The sequence below is a fragment of the Pezoporus flaviventris genome, unplaced genomic scaffold (genome assembly GCF_033815535.1).
Source record: "Pezoporus flaviventris isolate CSIRO_AGI_PZ_B2104156 unplaced genomic scaffold, CSIRO_AGI_Pfla_v1 ptg000095l, whole genome shotgun sequence".
Classification (NCBI taxonomy): domain Eukaryota; kingdom Metazoa; phylum Chordata; class Aves; order Psittaciformes; family Psittacidae; genus Pezoporus; species Pezoporus flaviventris.
The window spans coordinates 686,883-708,806 of record NW_026892643.1 but is presented as its reverse complement, the minus strand read 5'-3'; the positions used below and the strand labels follow the sequence as shown (position 1 = coordinate 708,806).

General features: G+C 40.6%; 1 protein-coding gene across 6 annotated transcripts in view; it reads left to right on the top strand.

The window, feature by feature from the left end:
- The window catches only part of FARP1 (FERM, ARH/RhoGEF and pleckstrin domain protein 1), a 217,527-nt gene that overhangs the window by 169,831 nt on the left and 25,772 nt on the right, over positions 1-21,924 (top strand). For 4 of the 6 annotated variants that reach the window (XM_061476299.1, XM_061476296.1, XM_061476301.1 and 1 more), the window contains exons 14-16: positions 13,592-13,782; positions 15,831-15,920; positions 18,080-18,213. In XM_061476299.1, the coding sequence (XP_061332283.1) occupies positions 13,592-13,782; positions 15,831-15,920; positions 18,080-18,213 (415 nt within the window). The remainder of the gene's footprint in view (positions 1-13,591; positions 13,783-15,830; positions 15,921-18,079; positions 18,214-21,924) is intronic. The other 2 variants (XM_061476300.1, XM_061476298.1) reach the window with 1 other exon arrangement.

Here is a 21,924-nt window from a genome sequence, read left to right as displayed (position 1 = left end):
AGTTACAGATCCATTTATCCTAAGTCAGATATCCTCAACCCCTGGACAAGAGTATAGATCAGAGAGGTATTATAAAGGAAGCAGGGTGGCTAAGGTGTCTTCTCCAGAAGGCAAAATGATGGCAAATGGTATGCCAGCTGGGGCACAATCAAAGCATAGCCCAATCATACAGTCACTGCATGCCAGTGGCATGGTGGATCACATGGCTGCAGTCCAGATGATGGAGGGCTCTACCAGCAGTGGGACAGAATCTAGCGATTCTGATTCAGAAATCATTAACCCCTTCACTCACCCTCTGGTGTTTGGAAATCCCATTGTGCTGAGTTCCTCTCCCATGCCTAGAAATAAGTACTCATTGGGAAGCCTTCAGCTTGAGGAGGAGGTAGAGGAAGATGTGTCTGTTCGTCTCAGTGATGAAGATGGTGTGCAGGTGTTCAGCTGCTAGGGACCAGGGAGTATAAGACCAGTGGGTACTGTGATTGCTCAAAGTGGTTGCATCTTCTGGTGCTCATGAAGAGTGGTTGATAATAATTTCAGTGTGTGGGCTATTTGAAAGACTATCATTGTACTGACCAGCCAGAGGGAAGGGATGCTGGAAATACAATAGTAAGTCTCAATGAAGCTTAACAGAAACACATCTCCTCTGAAAGGCAGGAGGATTGGAAAATTATTACTGATTGAGGTACCTTTGTAAGACTTTAGACACCAATTCTTTGTATGAAGTCACATTTTAGGTATATATTGTTACTACTTTGACACTTGACTAGTTATTTTGACAAAACAAACAAAAATGAAATTAAGTAGGTACGTTGTGCTCTTTTGTATTTCTACTACTTTTTTTTTTTATCTCTCCTGTATAAGGAGAGCAACTAATGAGTGCCTCAACAGAGTTAAAAACTTGCAGCCAAATGCAGGCAGCTCGCTATTCAGGACCAAGTCTTGTTGAAATCCTGAAATACACTGGAAAATCTTTTCACAGCAAGAATGTGTTTAGTCTACTCATCTTCATAACCCATTTTATAATCTTAACTGATGAACTGAGGATACAAATCAGGCATGTGTACAGGAACAATGACAGAACAATGATAAGATTTTTCTTCAGTGGGTTCAACAGGCTGATTTGGTGATGGAGTTTTTTGAAACTCCAAACTCTTCCTTGGGCAAGAAAGAGAACAAGATGAAAAAGATAATTCAAGTGAACAAAAAACTTAGATTGAAATAGCTCTGAGAAAGAGTGGTATGAGTATTACTTGCAAAGCAATCCTTTATATCCTTTGTCAGTGTGGTATAAAGATTAATTGCCAGGGATTTTCCCCCCTCCCTTATTCTTTCAATGAAATTATTACGGGGACATCAAAGTTTTGTGGTGGGTGATTTTTGGTGGGGGTTAGGAGATGGTGGCTGTTTAATTTTATTTTTTCTTTGATCATGAAAAGTCTTTCTCTGTACAGGATCCAGTTAGTCTGTCGTAGGCAATTTTTTTTTTTTACAGTGCCACCTCATAAATTTTTCATCCCCTGACACAGAAAAGGATGGCACTAACTGTGGTCCAGGCTTTAATGTACATAGCGTAGTGAGATTTTAGCCCATGTGCAGAAAGACAGACTGAATAATTCTTTGTAAACTTCAAATTCACGTGCTCAAAGTACTGAGAATTAAGGCTGTATCCTAATAAAATCTGATTATAGTTTCTTGAGTTAATTAAGGAAATTCAGATAAAAGGTCTCCTGTATAGAAGGTGTCCTGCAGTTATTAGAGCCGGGAGACAAGATGTTCTCTGTAACACTGGCCTTACTTTCAACTTTCATGTATTTTTCTTGTGGGGGAGTGGAACTAAATCTGTGAATTTTAAGTGATGAACAAAAGCATTGACAGAAATGCAGGTCGCTTGCAGTGATCTGCATCATGCAGTGCATGCATGCAGCGATAATGGTCTACCCACATAAGTACTGATGAATAAGTTACAGGAATTCATAAATCTAGGCCATATAGAATTTTGAAGATTGTTTTTACAAAAATAATAATATAAGAATTCTTTTTAATTTTTCTACTGCCTTGGTCTATGCACACTTTAAGAGGTTAATGTGAGTGAAGGATATTTAAAAAGATACCTACAGTAGTTAGGCATGTCTTGTTATATACCTAACTTTTTTTGCAGTAAAATATACTTTGTGTAAATATAAGTTCTAACCTGCTCATCTCCTTTAGTGTGTTAGGTTTTTTTAAAGATTAGATACCTCATTTTTGAGCTGGAAGATGTAAAGCGTCTCTTTAGACAGTGATACTTTGGTGACAGGGAATGCTCTTGTTTGTTCCTGTAGTTTAAAGCATGAATCAAGAAACAACAAGATTGGTAATTATGGGTAAGCTTACTTGTATATTATTCTAAAAGAAGATGGTTTATGTTTTGGATTTAGTACAGCTGTAAAATAATTGCCTTGAACTTCTCAATATTTAAGATGAAATATAAGTAGTTGAAGCCTGCATTGACAGATAGCATGAGGTTGAGGAGTGGGTGCATGAGTCTTCTTTTGATTTGGGTTGTGGGTTTTTTTGCTGCCTGTGTAGCAAAAGTACCAGTAGTTATATAGTAAGGTACTAACAGTCTGGACAGATGGCTTAATTGCTTTGTTAGCCAGTAAAATTACAGTTCAGATAATGGATTTTCAGCAAAAAGGATTTGCAGTCATTTCTGCTGCTTAGGAAAAGTGAATAGGTTTCATATTGTTTGGATTTAAGTGAATATGAAAGTGTTGTTTACTATTTTGCATCCTTTCAGATACTATTTTCAGGCCTGATTTTTTTGTCTCATATGCCTACAAGGATAATGGATTTATAATTTTATAAGAACAGACTTAATGGTAGCTGGAGTTAGCCTGGTTTCTAATGAAGTACCTCAACAGCTTTTATTACTTTCCCGTTTGAATACTATCCTCAAAAATGAAATATGAGGATTTTTCTGTGGCTGTTTTCTGTCATCTGGCATTTTTTTGACTTTAACTGTTTAAGTGGTTGTTGTTTCAACACATGTGAAATTCTTCCAGTTTGAAGAAATGAAGTTTGTAAATTACATAGGAAATAGTTTCATTGAGGATGAATCATTTCTGCAGCATTCTTATGCCACTGAAGTTCCGTCTAATATCAGTTGACAAGCATTTAATTAAAAACAATCTGTGGGCCAAATTCCTCCACCAGACATGTGGTTCATATCTGAGCGCTTGCCAAGAATTGTGAGAGCAGTTTTAAACTGATGTTTTCACATAGGATCAGGTCCCTTAGAACCCATCTGGTAGTTTGTTTCTGTAGGACAAATACAGAAAGACCTTGCGGGAAAGAACAGAAGCCTTTGGAGGAGGACTACAGATGAGATGGTTCACAATGGACTAAGGATGAGATGGGAAGAGGAGCCAGTCAATTCAACTTAGTCATTGCAAGCATTGATTAATCTACATACATGGATCAACAGCAGTGGTCTAAGCATACCTGTGTCTCAAGTGTAACAGAGGTAGTTATAGACTAAGTAAAAGATTTGATTCTCCCACCCATTCCAGTAGATTTTGGAGTGTGGCTGATAGTACTTCTGATTCACTGTTCTAAATCTTTTATTCTCAATAATTAATGTTTAAATCCCATACCCATCAATGCCCAGATATCCTTAAGCAGTTCCTACAAATGAGGGAGCCGAATATCCCAGCAAGATCAAGCAGCTACGTCTGCTGTAGATGAGAAGTCCTGAGTTGCCCATCTCCTGTCTTACCAGAGGATGTGGAGGAAGCCTGTTGCTGGGCTGCCTAGATGGCTTATCGTTGTGCTGAGCCAACTCTGTCCATGTAGTTGGATGAATGTGGAAACTAGTTGCAAAGGCAGTTTATGGGTTTGTCCCAAGATAATGTATAGGTGTAGTTACTCTATGGATAAAAGGCACTCTGATTCTTTCTTTGCTATTCCAACTACCTGATAACTTTCAGTCATGTTCTGCAATGACAATAGAAAAGTTGTGTCAGACAATTCTAAGTTTCTTCCAACCCAGCAGCAGCTCAAACTTGCTATGTCCTGTTGGGATCTTCTTGTGGAGGGGTTTTGTTTTTCAAATCAGCCTTTCCTAGAAGCTAGTTTTCCTCAGTGACCTGAGATGTAAAATTTGACAATAATTTTGGCTAGCTGAAGGAAATGTGGATAGTGGCAAGTTGATGTAGGAGCTAGGAAGTACATAGGATATTGCTGGTATGGAGATTTGAGTAATTGATATCTGAATGGCCTAGACTACATTGTTTTCAATTTAAGACCGTATCCTTTAGCAAGCGTAATCATTGTGCATGATGGACAGGGGTGTTCTCTGAAGATGATTTGTACCTAGTGCTGCAAATGCCTAGTGCATAGTTAACCCATTAACCATTGCAGTGTACACTATATGCAAATTACATTGAAGAAAAACTGGAAGAGACAGTTCTGTAGCTAAGAAAATGTCAATATGTAGCTGAAGGTTTTTAGGTTTGCTGTATTTGAGTGTACATTATGTGAGCTAGAGGGAGTTGAGATCAGTTGTAGAGTAGATAGATGAGCAAGGAATCACAGGATGGTTGGAAAGGACCTTAAGATCATCTAATTCCACCCCCAGTGCCATGGACAGGGACGCCTCACACTAGACCATGTTGCCCAAGCCTAATCAAAGAGTTGCATGATAATAATTTGAAAAATTAAATCAATCTACCAGTTTGCTTCAAGATTAAAGGGCATGCAAAATTAGACAGAATTTTCTTGACAGGAGCATTAGCGATGCTGAACCTAATCATTAGGACTTAGCAAACAGTGAAAAAACAGTGGTTTGCAAATTAGTTCAGTTAGTGAGGAGAGTATTATTACACCAGAGTTATTTAGGACCTTCTTGAGTATTTGTAGGGCTGGTTTCTGTTTGCACAGATGTTTTTGGAACAGCTTTTATTAGTTGAAGCAGCTGTGTTCATTCTGAAGCGGTAACATTCACACCAGAAGTTCCTATCTGGCCTCTTACGCAGGTACAGATTGCATGTACAGATGTGCATGCAATTATTTGGTGGTGATCAGAGAAAGTCAAATGGAAAATGGGTTAGACTGATCTAAGACCTGTTTATAGCTTCTCCTTTTCTTCACTAAAGAAGCAGAAATGTTTTAAATTATGTTGTCTTCTGTCCCACAATAAACGCACACATATTATCTCCATAATTGAAGTTTCTTCTGGAGGGCTCCAGGGTTGGGAAGACAAAAGAAAAGAGAACAGGAAATACCTTAAACACACTGAAAATGTCTAGCCTTATTTATTTACAGTTCCCTTTGGCATAGCATGCTTTCCACCCTTTTCCTGAGAGTTTAAAGCCCCAGTAGTTCCTTAGGGTATAGAGAGCAAGAATTGTGTTGGTCAGTTGAGCTCTGGTAATAGACCTGATTTTGAATATTGATAGCAGTGATTCAGATCTCATCAGTATGATTTATGTGCAATTAGCATGAATTGTGGCTATTTCTGGAACAGTTCTTCAGGAGAAGAAAGGATGTCTGATCTCTAAATTCTGTCAAATACCATGTTTGTTTAAAGAGACTTATTTGTCATAATGAGGCATTAGGCTGCTGTCAGAGGTGACCTAAGAATGAAATTTTAATTGCTGCAATTTAACTTGTAATGTTGAAAAACAAATTAACAGTCCAACTTTTTTCCTGACCTCCGCATGTGTGTGAAGGAGTTGGCTATCACTTACTTTTGTGGACAAGGACGTGGACGACTGGAGATCCACCTCATTCATCAGTGGGGTTTGTATCAGCTGGAAGGGCTGTGAGTGTGAAGGCACAAGGTTCTCTGTTCAAGCATGTATAAAGTGAAGGAAGCTGAAGTCCCTTTTAGTCTTCCAGTAATGCTTCTGTCTCTGAACAGTGTAGTTTCTTAAGGCATTTTCTGTACATTTTAGCGCACCTCTTTCCTCTTCATTTAGGGGATCAATCCTCTTCTCCATACCAAATAAGAAAGACCCTAAATATAGGAAGGAAAGCGAATCTTCTTGAACAGTTTTTTATATGTACACCTTTCTTCTGTTACCCTGCTGTGAGACACAAGTGATAGGCCAACAGTCCTTTTGTCAGAAACCCAGTTGTTTGTTGCTGTCTCCTACTTGATGATGAAGGTTTTGGGGTTTTGTGTCTGATACACGGTGTTAACATCAGGAGGCACCAAAGATTAGAGTGTGTAACCTTTCTCAAATGTGAGTAGCAGCAGACTCTGGTTTCAGTCAAGCTGCTTTACGAGAAAATTTTGGCCGTGCTGTCAGTTTCTAGAAAGGAAGGAAGTTTAAATCTTAGGAAATCAGAATTTACAAAATCTTTCAGCCTCTATTTCAGTAACTTCTTTAGTTGCTGAAATAAGCCTAGACAAGGGCATGTATCTTATTTACTTATATTTATAAGGAAAATAATTCTTGTGCAACGGGTGGATCCTGAGCAAAAGCATCTTCTGCATTCCTCCGTGTGGTAGGCTGTGTGGTGCCATTGATATTTTAAAATGCAGAATTTCTACTTAAAACTCAAAGGCTTTTTATGAATAAGAAGCCTAGTTTGGGTGACATGTAGCAGTTCTTTATAGAGTATTTTGTCTTCTGTTCTAATTCTGTGGTCTATAAAGAGCATGTAGAATAAGCTTGGTTTATCTTGTTTGTCATTAAAAGTAGTGAGCACTTCATTTTAAATGTTAAGAGATCTTTAAAGCCTGTGTGCCTGGCTGAGCTGTGTATTCACAGGCATGTTTTTCACAATAAGAGATGGTGTTATTACAGTAAGGGGGGTAAAGACCTTAGAATCATGAATCTACATGACATGATGGTAAATACTTAGTTTGCTCTAGAATCATTAGAGTTTTAAGGTATAATTTTAATTGATGGGGTTTTGGTAAAGTTTTGGCTCCTGAGAGCCATAAAAACCCAGAGTTCCTACTGATAAAAATTAACTCTAAAGACAGTAATGATACAGCTGTCATGGACTGAGTATGGAAGGTTGAAAGAAAATGAATGCTTTCTTATTCAAGAGCTTTCAGGCTTGTAAAATTAGATTAGATGCTTGCTTTAAAATGCTGCAAATCCTGTTTTGAGAAGAAAACAGGTTTTTTTCCTTTGATGGTTTACAGTAAGATCAGAGGTTGGTCTTTCTGTTCAGTTCAGTGAATGTTAGAGCTCATGAATGTTGCCTTTCCATAAAGCACTTACAAATCTTTGATTAGCTGAATCTATATTTTTCCCTTTTCCTGCTAAGAAACTCACCTGGGCCCACTAACAAAGTTCATAAGCTTGGCAGCGTTTCACTTATCCAGCCCTTTCCTGATTTCTGTGTGTGCACATGCATAGATTTTTTTAAATAAATCTCAATAGTTAAAATTAATTTTTAAAATTGAAAATGCTGGGGACTTCATTCTCATTTTTGTCATTTGTTTAATACCGTTTAAAGATAAACATTTTTTGTTTCATTGTATGCACTGTTTTGTCAGCATGTACCTCTCTGGGAGAAGAAGCCTTTTCAATGTTCTGTCTATCCTCAAAGCATGGTGTATCTTCTGTTCCTTGCATTGTTTGGAGCACTGTCTCAATGTCCTTTTACTGCAGAAATACCTATTTGTATTGGGAGTACCTAATTCCTCTTATTACAGTAATCCTGTCTTATAGAGCACTCCTCACCTCAGAACTGGAGAAAACCCCCACCAGGTTGTGAGTCTCAAATTGAGAAACAACACATTGTTAAGGACCAGGAGAGTGGAGGGAGGGGGGGAGAAGGTCTGTTTTCCTGGCCATTTGAGCTCCATTGAGCACAGCCGAATTGCCCTTCATTTCCTAATGAAGGCTGCACCCAGTGATGATGGAGTCTGTCTGCCATAGCTCATGTAAGCAGGATCACTGCAGTCTTGGGGAGATGTCTTGATGAAATGGACAGTATCTGTGGCATAATCTTACATGGGGGCTGAACATTTTCAGTTCTTTTGTAGCACTATGTCAAGTTGGTTTAAAGGCAAAGAAACAAAAGCAAACCAGCCCTAGCTCTGGGTACATCAGGGAATCCTTCTATAGGTTGCTCTATTTCTGTCTGGAAGGATCAAGGCTAGACAAAGGACTGATGCCCAGTGACCTTGTATTCTTCCCAGGCTGTATTGTTCACTCTTTGTTCTTAAGATGCAAATATACCCTGATGTAGGCTGACAGCAGTTACTGTCTGATTTCACACTCACCACTGTCTAAAACCACAGTATACCAATAAAGCATGGACATTTACCAACTGGAGAGGTTTCTGGCTACTAAACCAACACCAAGCTTGATGAGACTATAAGCATGTCAAGCCATTTAACTGTGTATGCATGGAATTAATTTTTTTAATTATTATTTTTAATTTTACCTGTACTGAAGGCTTTTACTCATTCTAATTGGTATTTTGCTGTAAAACTGTGACTGGTTTAATTGTTCTGTCCATTTGCTGGCTGATGCTTTGTTCTAAATATGAGCGAATTGGTCCATTGAAGGAGTGCACCATTCTCCCAAATCCCTGCCACTCACTGCCACTCCTGCCATAGGCATGCATTTTGAAGCTGTGAAGTCGAATGCAAACCTTTCTCCCTGTCATGTTCCTCTTCAAGCCAGGCAGAGTTACTGCTTATGTGTGACATGAAACTCTCTTCCCGAGTTGTTTTTAATTCGCGTTCTTCCCCAGATTCTTTGGTACCGTATACAGGGGTATTTGTACATAAATTTACGGCTGATGTATAGTTACTTTTCAAGATTTTTAATTCTAACAATCTGTATCCAGCACTCCAGCTTGTTCTGTATAATGGGGAAGAGTGCAGCTTGATGAACTAGTCCCCCTCAAGCTTTCATGGCAGTCAGTGGATTTTGTTCTTGTATTGTGGGAGAACAATGCAGAATCTCCATCCAATAACTCTGTTAGCTCAGCAGCACAGCTGTGCCTGGTTCACAGCTGGGGAGAGAAGGGATAGACACCCTTATTAAACTCTTCTCCAGTCTAAGGTACTTCAGTCATTGGTGAAGTGCATATGAAAATTTCTGCCACTTCATGTGGTGTTATCTGTCCCCCATGTCATTTTGTACTATGCATCTTTCTCTGAACAAAACTTTTTAGCTCGAAATTAGAAACATGCAACCACTGTGACTATGGAAAATTAAGCTAGACCTGTGTGGTCACAGCAGCAGCAGCTCTGTCAGATACTTTCCTATTAAAGAGCCTTCATAAGTTGTATGTTCAGTAATGCAAAACACAAAAGGACAACAACTTGGGTTTCATCTTTCAGACTGGAGTTTAGAAAGCACTGACCTGCCATTAAAGCAGAGTAACGGGGATCTGGATGTCACAAGCTTCTACTGACTGCAGAGCAGGTTGTGGAGCAGGCTTAAGAGAGAACAAGCCCTGCAGCATTCCAGGTATTAAAAAAGGTGCTTTTCTGGCTCTTAATACGTTTAAATTTGTAATAAACCTATAAACCTTAAGAGCAATATAAACTCAACAGTTGAGTTAGTGAGCACTGTAGCTGTACATGAAGTTTTCCAGCAGAATCTCAGTCACCTTCAGCAATGGTTGATGCTTCCTCTCAGTTCCCATAATTGAGTCATTTTTACTTCTTGGGACTCCGTAGAGGAGGAACATACCCAGGAGCATCTTAACACTGCTGTACTCTTCCTCACTGTTAAAAGTGTGTAGGGAATAGGAACTTTTGAAGCAGATGCAGAACACTAAGTGTCTGTAGTTTGTTACTCAGCAGTTTCGGGAGAAAAGGCATAGAGGAGGAGTATCTTCAGGATACAGAGTCCCATTTGTCTTCCTGACAAAGAGGGGAGCCCACCCATGCTAGGTCAAAGTCATCAGCCAGGGATTTCAGATCATCTTATGCTGTCAATGTAATCAACAGAGCAGCAGGCAATTCAGCTTACCTATGATTTGAACTGACTTTCTTCATCAACTGAAAAGTACTGATTTGAACTCTTTTTTTTCCTGGTACTAGCTGTGTTTTAAAGCAGTATAGCTCAGCCAGCCCAAGGCTCTGTAGGCACCAACCTCGGCGCAGGTTCCTATGGGTTAACATCTGTGCATGGTGCAAGCCTAGAGTAAAGCACATAGTGCTAGTGGGGTGGATCACAGTTGGCCAGTCAGGCAGAGAGCTTAGCCTGTCCTTCTCTGGCTGGGCACCCCACTCCAGTGCTCCACCATATTGTAGCATGTAACTGTGATGTGTGTTTTGACAGAGGCATAGCTATTACGTGTTTGATTTTAGCCACTGGCTTCATTTTACTTAGCACATGGAACATGTGTATTGATGGAAAGGGATGAGGCACGTGTAAAGGTAGGACAATAACCCATAGTTTCATGGCCATGTAAAATGCCATTGTTGTTCTCTTTTTGTTTTTCACGTTAGCTTTCAATCAAGGTTTACTTTTTCTGTCACCTTCTCTGCTGTAGCACCTTTCCCAGTGCCTGGAGAGTAAACCAGCTCAGTGGAACTAAGGACTGCTCCAGGTACTTTGGCATTGATGGGCTAATCTGCCATACCGTGGTAAAGTGTATCTCATTATTGCCAGTCATCAACCACTGTTCGTTTCTCTTCCTAATCCCAAGCTCAGATAAGAATTAAAGCAAGTGCTTAGTTCCTATCCACTCCACCAAGGATGTCATTTTAGCATGTGCTTAAGCAACCCTTTGGTAAACATCCTTTTGTACTTGTCTCTTTGTTTATGTGTATATAGCTGGCTCCATTATATTTGAAAGATGGCCCAAGTCTGAAACTAAATAAAATCATATACAAGCAATGACAACTCCATGTTACTAGCTGCAAACCTTTTAGGCCTCCAATGTGTTGTGCAGTACCACTTGAATCTGGCAACTGACATTACTAATAATTGCCTGTCAGTCAATGAACCCTTTAGGGTAAAATGTGAGACATTTCAATACCTTGTAAATAAGATTGGTCTCCCTTCTTCTTCTGCTTATATTCTGAAGTGTGTGTAGTTGATGAGTAGAGCATATATGAACATACTCTTACGTGACAGGAGGTCAGATGAAACTCTGAGAAAAGACGATTTGGTCAATGCAGGTTATTTGTTCCTCCATGAAAAAGAGAATGTCACTTTGCAGCATTGCTATGACCCATCAGCATGACACTTGTCCCTGATTGATTTGAGCTGGGGGAGAGAAGACCTTCCATTTTCATTTCTGCCTGACTTACTTTCTCACAGCAGAATGAGGTTTTTTCCCACCTTTACCAAGACAACATCCAATGTGTTAATCTTTTTGGATGTGTTGGTTGTAATTCAACCCTAGAATGTACTAATGTAACAGCATTTTGAGGCCGCTTTGTTATACCTAGCTTTAATTTTCACTTGTTCAGCGTATTGGCAGATGGGGTCTAACTGAGCTCTTGCTTGCAGGTGGTGGTGGTTGGCTTTGGTCACTGCTCATGTCCATATTGATACCAGAAAGGAGGATGTAGCATTTCAGCTTGCTGCAAAGTAACTTTGAGAATGTCAATGATGTATTGATGTGCAAGTGTTTAATAAGTGGGGTGTATATTCAATGCTGTGAACCACCAGGCACACTTTTTGTGATACTTTCCATAATACTTTTCCCAAGTCATGTGTTCCAAGAGTAGGTTAGGAAATCTTTTTAATCCATTATCCATTTGATATTCTGTAGTTTGAAATACTTGAGTTGTACTGATAAAAATTCCAGTACATTAGAAGTTAGATCTAGGATTATAAATAGGTAGATAGATATGTCAATATATCTATATCTGTCTATCACAGATAGGTGCTACTTAACTTCTAGACTATAATGCCTGTGAACTTCTCACAGAGGTGCAAATCATTTATTCACTGTCATATGACAGACATAGTGCCAGAATTTCTTTGTTTCCACGTTTGAGGTGATACAACTTTTCTTATGTCTTTTGTAATGTAGTTAAGTACTTTAAACTTTACAACCTTGCTATTAATCTGTTTCACTATTTCTCAATGATGAATTCCATTTCTTTTGAAAACACTGTATACAGTTGTGTGCTAGTGTCAATAAAATTGACATTTGTGTAACAAGCTGTGGCATTTTCTCAAATTTCACTGAACATTGATTTAGTGTGAAACTGTTGGGAAATCCTTTCTTGCTAGCTGTAATAATACAGACATTTATTTCAGACAAGTACTGCTTTGACTTTGATTTATAATAGGCTACATAACTGTCATGATTACATAAACTGATAACTGTATTGTTTTTTTCCTTCTCTTTCTCAAAGGAATGATATATAAACATGAACTGGTTTGAAATTTGAAAGCATTCATGTTCTAGGAATAAATATTGAGTTCTTCCATAAAATAAATAGGTTTTATTACTGGCCTAATTACATTTATTGGTGCCTATGTATACTAGAGTACCTCAGCTGTGTTGTAGCAGCAGGAACACTTACTTACCATAATCTAGGGAGGGCATAAACACATGATAGTAAAATGTGTGTGACTGTAATTATATATGGCAATGTATGTGGTTTACATTTAGTCCTAGACAGCCTATTAGATGAGGTAATCAGGAACCTGTCACATTTTTGGGGTTGGATTTTGATGCATGATGCCAAAATGCTACAGACTGTAAATGTTCTTCCACATGACAGATCTATCCTCTAAAACAGGTTTAGATTTTCAGAGGTTTGGAGGAGGGGATAACTGGGAAAGCATTGAGCATTTTTGGCAAATTCTTTCCTTTCTGCAGTCAGTAGTCTGGCTGCCTCCCAGAAAACAAAATGCTAATTTCAGTTATATTTTATGTAGTGTATATAAATCCATGGAAGTGTAATTAATTGTCTGATTCTTTAATATTTTTAATCCAAAATTAAATGGGACTTTATATCTGTGATAATCTGAAGATGTCATTCTTTGTGCATTAAAAGTATTGCTTTTCTTATGTAAATGTAATGCTAGCATTTCCATCCCAAACAATCAGAGGAGCATGGAAAGACCTACAAGGTATAATATACATACTTGTGTTGTGTGTAGAAATTGGGGAACTAGTAGTTTTCTTCTTTCATGTTAGATCAGACTGGTTTTAGCAGCAACATTGCTGTAGAAAGTCGTAGTTTCTTTTTCTCTAGACTTCCATTAGATAATTTTGTTCTAACTTGTGTCCTATAGCTTCATATGAAATAATGATTTGAGTCTTTGCAGTTCTACTTCATTAGAAAGAATGACACTCCTAGAGTGACTCCCTTACTGTTGTATTTATTCTTTTTCATAGAGTGGATTACAGTAGTGAAAAATTTGATACTAATTTGATGTTTAGCAGTAAATATTGCAGCCAGTCATGTATGCCTTGATCCCTTCCCTACAGAGACACTAATTTCAGCCAGTTTTATCAGCTAAAACAATGCTGCAGTCCCTTGGTTAATACAAGTGGATGCACATTCTCTGGCTTCAAGTCCATTTGAACTAGTTTGAGGACCCTGATGCCTGTGTCTTATAGTGTAATTTCACATACTGCAACTTAATTCCTTTTGGTACTTTCTAGAAAGAACTTGTCCTAACTGATTTCTCTTTTACCCTTCTTTTAGCAGGTTCTCTGACTGGCAGCCCTCACCTTTCAGAGCTCTCCATCAATTCCCAAGGAGGCCCATCGGTAGCAAACATGTCTTTATCTCCAAACTTGAGCCCTGATGCCAAGCAGCCGTCTCCCTTGATCAGCCCTTTGCTGAATGACCCATCATGCATCAGGACTGATGATGAGGAAGAGGTCAAGAAAAAGGTAAGGCAGAGCCTTGGGTTTCTTCTCCATGTTGTGTTGTGGCTACTGCTGTTGGTCGAAGTGACTAATATCTAGACCCCTACAGCTATAGGATTCACACAGATAAGTCAAATTGGGTGACTTGGTATCTGCTGTCCTTAGCCACGCTGTTTCCAAGAGCATCCCTGTGCTCCTGAGGCCAAATTCACAGTTTGGAGCAGGTCAGGCCAGAACCACAGCACTGCTTTAGCTGAGGGCTCAGTGCCCTGGTACATTCTCCTGAGCAGAGGTGAAGGAATTAGGGCCCCAGCTCCTTTTTAAACAGGAGCGAGAATATAGGTAGCTCTGTGTCCCTAAGTTCAGTGTGGGATAAATCTGGGCCAGTCCTGTTGCTTGGAACTTTAAAAGCATGTTTTGACAGGGTCTGCTATAAATCCAGCTTGTTTTTAAGGAGTGGAGTTCGGTAGTTTGTTGTAACAAAACAGTGTGTTATTGGAGATAAAATATCCAGGTGACAGAGGGAAAAGACACGGCGTTGAGCAGAAGTGTCCAACCCAGGCTTTACAGTCTGTCTCTACTGGGACCACCACTTTGAGCATTTGATTGTAGGAGTTGAAAACGCTGTCTTTGAGCCACAGCCTGAAGTGTTCAGCAGGAAGAGTTTGGCTCAGCCCTGTCATTGCAGCAGAGCCATATGGGAGCATCACATCCAACACTGCTTTTAGAAGATAGAAATAATTCTGTCTGTGCCAGGTTATTCTGGATGCCTGCTGGCTTCTCTCTGCTGTACTGCTGGGCAAGGGGCTTGATCTTGTCCTTCTGTTGCCTGAGCATCTCAATAGGAAGAGGGTAGGAACTCAGATGGCTTTGTTGGAAAATGGGAGCATACGTAAGGAAGATCCCTTTTTCCCACTGTGCAGAGTTAGCAAGATATGAGAGAAATTTGAGAAGAAAAATAAACAAGAATCAGTTAATGGCCTCATGATTCTTTATGTCAGTCAAAGTTACAGCAGCCAGTGACTGCTGTGTATGCCAGCTGATGATGGTTCCTATGGAGTTATATACTGGCTAGGAAATACCCACAATCTACTTTGCATCCCTTTCTAGCACATCCTCTGCATCTTCAGGGTGGAAATGTAGAAGCAAAAGATCTAAGGGTGTTTTGCTCTTCCTCCTTGCTTCCTGAGCAACAAAGAGCAGATCAGTTGGGGTCCTTTGACCTTTCAAAATTAAGAGATCAAAGCCACTTGATCACAAGAGGACAATTTTTCACAATGAGAACAATCAGCCATTGGAATAGTCTCCCCAGGAAAGTGGTGGATTCCTCAACACTGGCCACTTGCAAGATTCAGCTGGACAGGGTGTTGGGACATCCAGTCTAGGTCATGCTTTGCCTAGAAAGGTTGGACCAGATGATTCTTGAGGTACCTTCCAACCTGGTATTCTGTGAGTCTGTGATTCTATGACTTTTGCCTCTTGGGTAACACAAGATTTTGTTTGGTTTGTTGTTTTAGTTTTGATTTTTTCCTGAAATTTGAAATCTGTAATTTACCCTAAGACCCTAACCCTCTCCCACTATTGTCAAGCCACAATGGGAAAAGCTTACAGATTTTACTTTTTTAAGAGTATTTTTACTGTGGATTCTTATTCAGAATGATGGGTGATGATGAAATTTATAATAATCAGACAGTAATTATTGTCATTTTGTCAAATTTGATTCAAATGGTTATTTAGCTTGCAAAGGATTTCTTTGTGAACTTAAGAATACATCCTGCTCTGGATGTGTGGAATAACCTAAAAGGAGCCTCAGCACCCCAGAGCTGTAGCAATCACCTTGGCAGAAAAAAAAGTCTTTCAAGAACCCATAGAAAGTGCTTGTTCTCTTGTGTTTGCAATGAAGGATTGTTTTCAGGGCTTCAGGGCTTAGGAACATTCAAGCATGAGTCACAGTAACCACAAGCAAGGGTCTCTAGTTTGTAAATTTCTTGGCAATTGTTGTCTGCAGTTTTTTCCTACAGAAAGCAGCTTCATAAAAGCAGATGAGAACCTAATGTGTTTGCAATTTGCAGAGATTCCCAACTGAGAAAGCTTACTTCATTGCTAAAGAAGCGGCAACCACAGAACGAACATACCTGAAGGACCTTGAAGTCATCACATCGGTATGTTTACTTGAGCATTACTCATGAAACATGTGAATCTCTAGTCAGCAGTAGTATTTCATCTGCTCCATTTAACATTTTAGCTGTCCCATGCTACTTCCATATTCTGCATTGTAGGTAGTCTCTACAGTGCACAGGAGTACAGCTCTCAGGAGGAAATAACATAAAAAGCAGAGAGTAGAGATCTGCACTGTGGTTAGTAACATGCACTACAAAACTATATTAGGTTGAGGAACTTGAGACATAGCTGAGTTATTTTTTTTCTTGCTCTCATACTTTGTGGTCATAATTACTAAAAATGCCTGTGGGTTTTCAATGACTTCTCTTAAAACTGAAGTAGCTCTCTAGGGTGACGTGTAAATGTTTTGTGCTGGATTAAATGCTCTCCATTTAACATGAAATATTGTGGAGGACCTATTTGAATGATTCTGACTTTTCAGTAAGACAGCTTCAGTCTGTTAAATGAGTCACTAATCCATAGCATCTGATCAGGGTGTGATTGTTAAAATCACCAAGGCAAATATGTGTCTTCTTTGCACACACACCAACAGTCTTGTTTAACTTCCAAGTGTAATGTGTGCAAGATTTAGCCTTAAATAACAATTGTCTTTAAAAGGACACTGGATCCAAAACCCCTCATGGTATTTCAGCAGGGCTGCCAGCTCCAGATCAGCTAGCTCTTTAATAATCCAGTGTGTGAAACTGTGAGGTGCATGGCCATGTCCTGCATTGAGTGTTGTGGTAAAGAGGATGTGCTGCAGAGAAGACTCCATTGGTACCAGCTGGGAAACACGGACACCTTCTTCCCAACTTCTCATCTGTTTCAGAAGCCCACGTGGCAGATGCAGTTGCACTGACGCCAGCTGAGATATAGCCAGTGTGGGTTAGAGCAGCATGATTGTTACAGGCAGCTGTGGTCCCACTGCCCATTTACCTTGGCTTTCTGTGAAGCGGGGGCAACAAAGGAAAAGGCCAGGTTCTGTGGGACAGTGGTCACTGCTGCAGTCTCAACAGTAGATACACTTTTTTCATCTGCTTTCGTCAGTGGCTGCAGAAACAGAAAGTTTTAGGTCTTCAGAACTAAACCTCATTTCCCACCCTGGTCTTTATTCTTCTGGTAGGCAAATTTGTATTTGCTCTGCCACCAAGAGGCATACAAGTGGCTCTTAGCTAATCACCAGACCCATCAGCTGTCCTCCACAGATGACTGGCCCAGGAAGCCACTGAGAGTAACCAGTGTCATTAGAAAAGGTAGAAGGAACAAGTGTCATGCATGACTTGGTAAGCATGCAGTTTTTCAACCTCAGCTCTGCTCACTGTAGAGACAAAGCAGGGGAGAGGGAGGCTTGGGAGGGATCTCTCTTTATCTCAGGGCTGGGTCAGCTCCAGCTGAGTCAGTGCCAATCAACACTGCTGTAACAGCCTTCTATGGTCCCCGCAGCCTTCTAGGCACTGCTGGAAGTCAACTGTACATAGCTAGAATCCCTCAGGGCAGCCAGGAGGTAGTAGTGTTATCATGTTGAAGATTAGAGACTGTGCCACCTTGGCAGGACCCCTAGTCCTATGGCTTTACATCCCCCATATGTCTCTTAGGGCGAAATAAAGAGAATATGGAGCAAAACTGAGCAGGAACCTCTTGCAGTCTTAACAGTGTTTGGGACTGACCCTCCTATTTTCTGCTCCTACTGTCTTGTCTTGCAGGTGGAAAGTACCATCCTTGTTCACTGTGCAAAGTTCGTGCTGTTCTCTACCTGCACACAGCAGCAGGGGCTTGAGTGTTTACTGTACCAACTCCTGTGAAAGGGATTTCAGACAGAACTCAGCAAAAAGCAGAGCATATTTTTTTTGTTGTGTTGCAATACACTTTCTCTTGCACCTACAGCATTTGCAGCTTCAGTTTGTATTGACCAACCAGTTTGGGCATGAAAAGAATTTTCACGATTTGATAAGGGATGGCAAAGGGGAAGGGAGTTACTTTTATAACTAAGCACAGATAGGAGTACCAGTTCAGCATGCGGGAGTGCCAGGGGTAGCCTGGGTTGTATTCTTAGCACCAGCTAAATGAGTTCCTTACTGGGTTAGGTGTATAAAGACAGCAAATTATCATACCTGCTGCATTTCACCCCCTGATAATTTTGCTTTCTTTTTTTTGTTTGTAGTGGTTTCAGAGTGCAGTGAGTCAAGAGGATTGCATGCCTGAAACACTGAAAAATCTCATTTTCTCCAACTTTGAACCTTTGCACAAATTTCATGCTGGTTTTCTCAAGGAAATTGAGCAGAGACTTGCTCTGTGGTAAGACTGTTGTTTGTTATTTAGCTGTGTTATTTCATGCAGTTGAGTGTTTTTGCATTCCCTTTTGGCTAACTTGTTGTGCTCCACTGTAGTGGCAGGTTTGTGAAAGTTGCAGCTGTTGGTTATTAACAGACTGGGTATATTGAATCATGCTTTGTTCGTGTTTACTTGACAAACTCTGTTGTTTGGATGTCTCGGGTACAGACATATGCAAATGAGATAATAATTCTGGATGAAGCTTTCTTTTGCCAAATGTCAATGTTTCTATATGGCAGATCTTCTGAAAAACATGTTGCAAGCAGGCTAACCAGTGATAAAGAAGGATTCTGTCAAACAGGTGTAGGTTTTCAGAGACCATTCTGCAGGCACCATATTTTTGACACTCTCACAGTCTGCAGTGCACTCTGTGAATTGACAGAGTGTTGGAAGAGGGCACTGAACTTTAAAATTATCTACCTTTAGCATAATAGTGACAGTAAAACATGGCATTTTTGTGAAATAGCTATGGAGTGAGTAATTCTTTTCTGGGAGGACTCTTAGTTCATTTGACCACTGATATCTGAGCAGAGGCAGCACACAGAAGCCCTCTTGCTCTGGTTAGATCTGTCTGGACTAGATCGTCTTGCTGTGCGCAGACGGTTTTTTTGGTAGTCTATCTTTGGTGCTGGGAGCCCAACTTTTGCTTTGTGGTTAGAAAAGTAACAATGGAAAACCACGTGAAAGCAGAGCAGGCAGACCTGATGAGTGCTAATCAGTTTAATGCCTCTTTAACTAATTAATCAAAACAAAAGCAAAACACAGTCTTAGAGTGTGTGAGTTCAGCTCTTTTGCTGTGAAGAGCATGGTCATTGACTGAAAGCACAACACATTGCAGACTAGTGCTATCCAAACCCACCCTGCATAGTTCCAGAATTAGTGGGTGTTTTCTCTGGTGAGGGGAATGTGATACTGCCTCTTAGAGCTCACATCCTCGCCCAGGGGTCCATGGTTGATGTTCGACGTAAGGTCACTCTTAAGGCAGAGTGCTGCACAGCAACTCTGCCAGTATTCCCCTTTTTTTCACAGGGCTGCTACTGGTGTAATCCAGTCAGGATTTTTACAGGTGTTAATTGCTTTCCAGTAAGGAACATTTATTGCAGGTACTCCAATAAGGCAGTATCAAATGTTACAAAATAGTGGTTGTTTCTCCAACCATGGTGTAGGATTAACAACTGGTTGGGGATAATCCCCAACTAGTTGGCATTCAGGGTTTGTGGTAAGAAAATAAATAATTATGCAGTTAGTAAAGGGCCAAGTTCTGCTGTCTATCAGAGCAGTCTAATCTATTGAGTTGTCTGGGTGCTAATTGCTTGAGCACATGTTGAAACAGAGATTTCCCCTATATCCTTCTGGTTGCTGGTAGCACTACAGGTGGGTGCCAACCTCCTGTTCAGGTGTGATGTTTTTCAAAAACTGGAAGATGCTGCAATAACAGACCGTTGTGGAAAGGTGGCATTGTAGGAAGTGTGGGGAGCTGCGTTAAAAGAAAGAAAGAATATTCAGGCTTTAGACTTTCCATGGATTTATTTTGTTTCTTCTTTTCAGTTAGCTTCTTTTAGAGCTAAGTAAGCCTTTTGTTTTCCAGCTTTTCCTTGTGTCCTAAGGCTATGGTTTCACAGAGTGGTAAACCTCAGTTTAAGGCTCCTAATACCATATTTAAACTGCAGTTACCCTGTGATACAACGTGCTGATCTGCAATGAAGTGACTTTGCATTACAAATTTGTTCGAAATTATTCTGCTGAGGTAACTTTGCCCCAGCTGGGCACCTCATTCTGACTTTATCAGCTCAGCTATTACATGTGCTTCCATGTAAAGCCACTGGGAATTCTCTGATGGCTGCTCTCATTCACTTGACAGTAAAGTAATCACATTCCTCCCCCTGGTCTGCATCCAGTTTGCAGCCAACAGCATGAGTTTACCTAGCATAATACCACTATTGAAGACGGTGTTTGTTATGTAAAGTTCTGGAAGATTTGAATACTTGCCTTAGGAAGAGAGGCGGATTGGCTGGCTGGTGTTATTTTGGAGATGGTGCCTTTACATAATGCAATAGATGCCAAGGTAAGCTGCAAGCAAGAAGATCTATCCTGTAGAGATTACTGTTTAATTTAAGTGGTGAGTGGCAAAAAATAAACAACCCCTCAGCATGTAGAAGAAGCAGGTAGTGGCAGTGTGGAAGGGAGTATCTTCAGCGGTGTGGTCAAGGTCACTTAGCTCGATATCCATATTGCCATGATTGTGCCTTTGCCTTTGGCCTCGGGTAGTTTTAAGCCAGTGGGCTTTGGCTGTGTTCATCACCGCTGTGCAGAGCACTGCCCAGACTCTATGTCAGCTGCATAGCTCCTCATTGGCCTGGCTGAGCCAGCAGCACTGATGCAGGAAGGGGTGGGCAGGATTCAAATGGGCTTGTTTAAATCTGACCCTTCATGTCAGCTCTTCTAAATTTCCAGGCAAGTGGAGCAGAAAGGAAGGTGGGATGCGTGTGTTGAGATGTGAGCATGCTCTGCATTTGTCAGAGGGGGGTGGCATGTCCTACAGAAACCTTTTAGCAGCCTTCCAGTGCCTAAAATGGGCCCACAATAAAGCTGGTGAGGGACTTTTCTTAAGAGCAAGTAGGGATAGGACAAGGGGGAATGGCTTTAAATTGAAAGGGGGGAGATTTAGATTAGATATAAGGAAGAAATTCTTCATTCTGTGGGTAGTGAGGCCCTGGCACAGGTTGCCCAGAGAAGCTGTGGCTGCCCCAGCCCTGGCAGTGTTCAAGGCCAGGTTGGACGGGGTTTTGAGCAACCTGGTCTAGTGGAAGATGTCCCTGCCTACATCAGGGAGGTTGGAACTGGATGATCCCTTCCCAGTCTGTGAAAAAAGGGCCTTTCAATGAAAGGACTGTGGACTTCATCAAGCTACTGGAAAGCCCCTAGCTACCCACGTGTGCTGTGGCACCTTGTCTTAGAGGAAGAGCCTCCTACAACCAGTCATCTCTGTTACCCTAGCAAGTAGGATGCTGGGTTTTATCAACTTCAAGCGCAGTTCAGCCTGCTTGCATCAGTGTGTTTGTCTAAGGTTTGTTTCAAACCTTCATGTGTTGGGTGCTTGTACAGGACTTGCATCGCAGTGAAGCTGTGATCCAAGCAGCTCAAAGAGCTGTGAAGAGAGCAAGGCCAGGGGAGGATTGCACGTTACAATTGTTAGGTGGCTTTCTGCTTTGAATTTGTTAAAACATCTATAGACTCAGTATTTGGCTCAAAGAAGCTCAGGTTGTGTGCATTATTAAAATCATTTCTGGCTTGCTCAAGGCCCTCTGAACTGTTTGAATCTGCTGTCAGAGGCAGGCTGTTTGATACTGAACATCTTAAGGGCTGGTATCCTTTTGACCCACTTATAGATCCTGGCAGGTCTGATTTGTTTCTTTACACAATTCACTCATTTTTCTCTTTAGTACTGCATTTCCTAAGAGTATCACATCTTGGTCTAGTTGATAGTGATAAAGTTTTTAACAAGATGTGAATTGATGCTGACACCAGTAGCTAACTGCAGAATATAGAAAGTTCCTGCTTTTTTCACAGCTAGAGTTTCTTTCTGGCCATGAAACTGAGCAGATTCCTGGTGGGCTTATTCCACATCATCCTAAGATCAGTCATACCTTGCTCTGGGCAATGTTTTCTACCTGG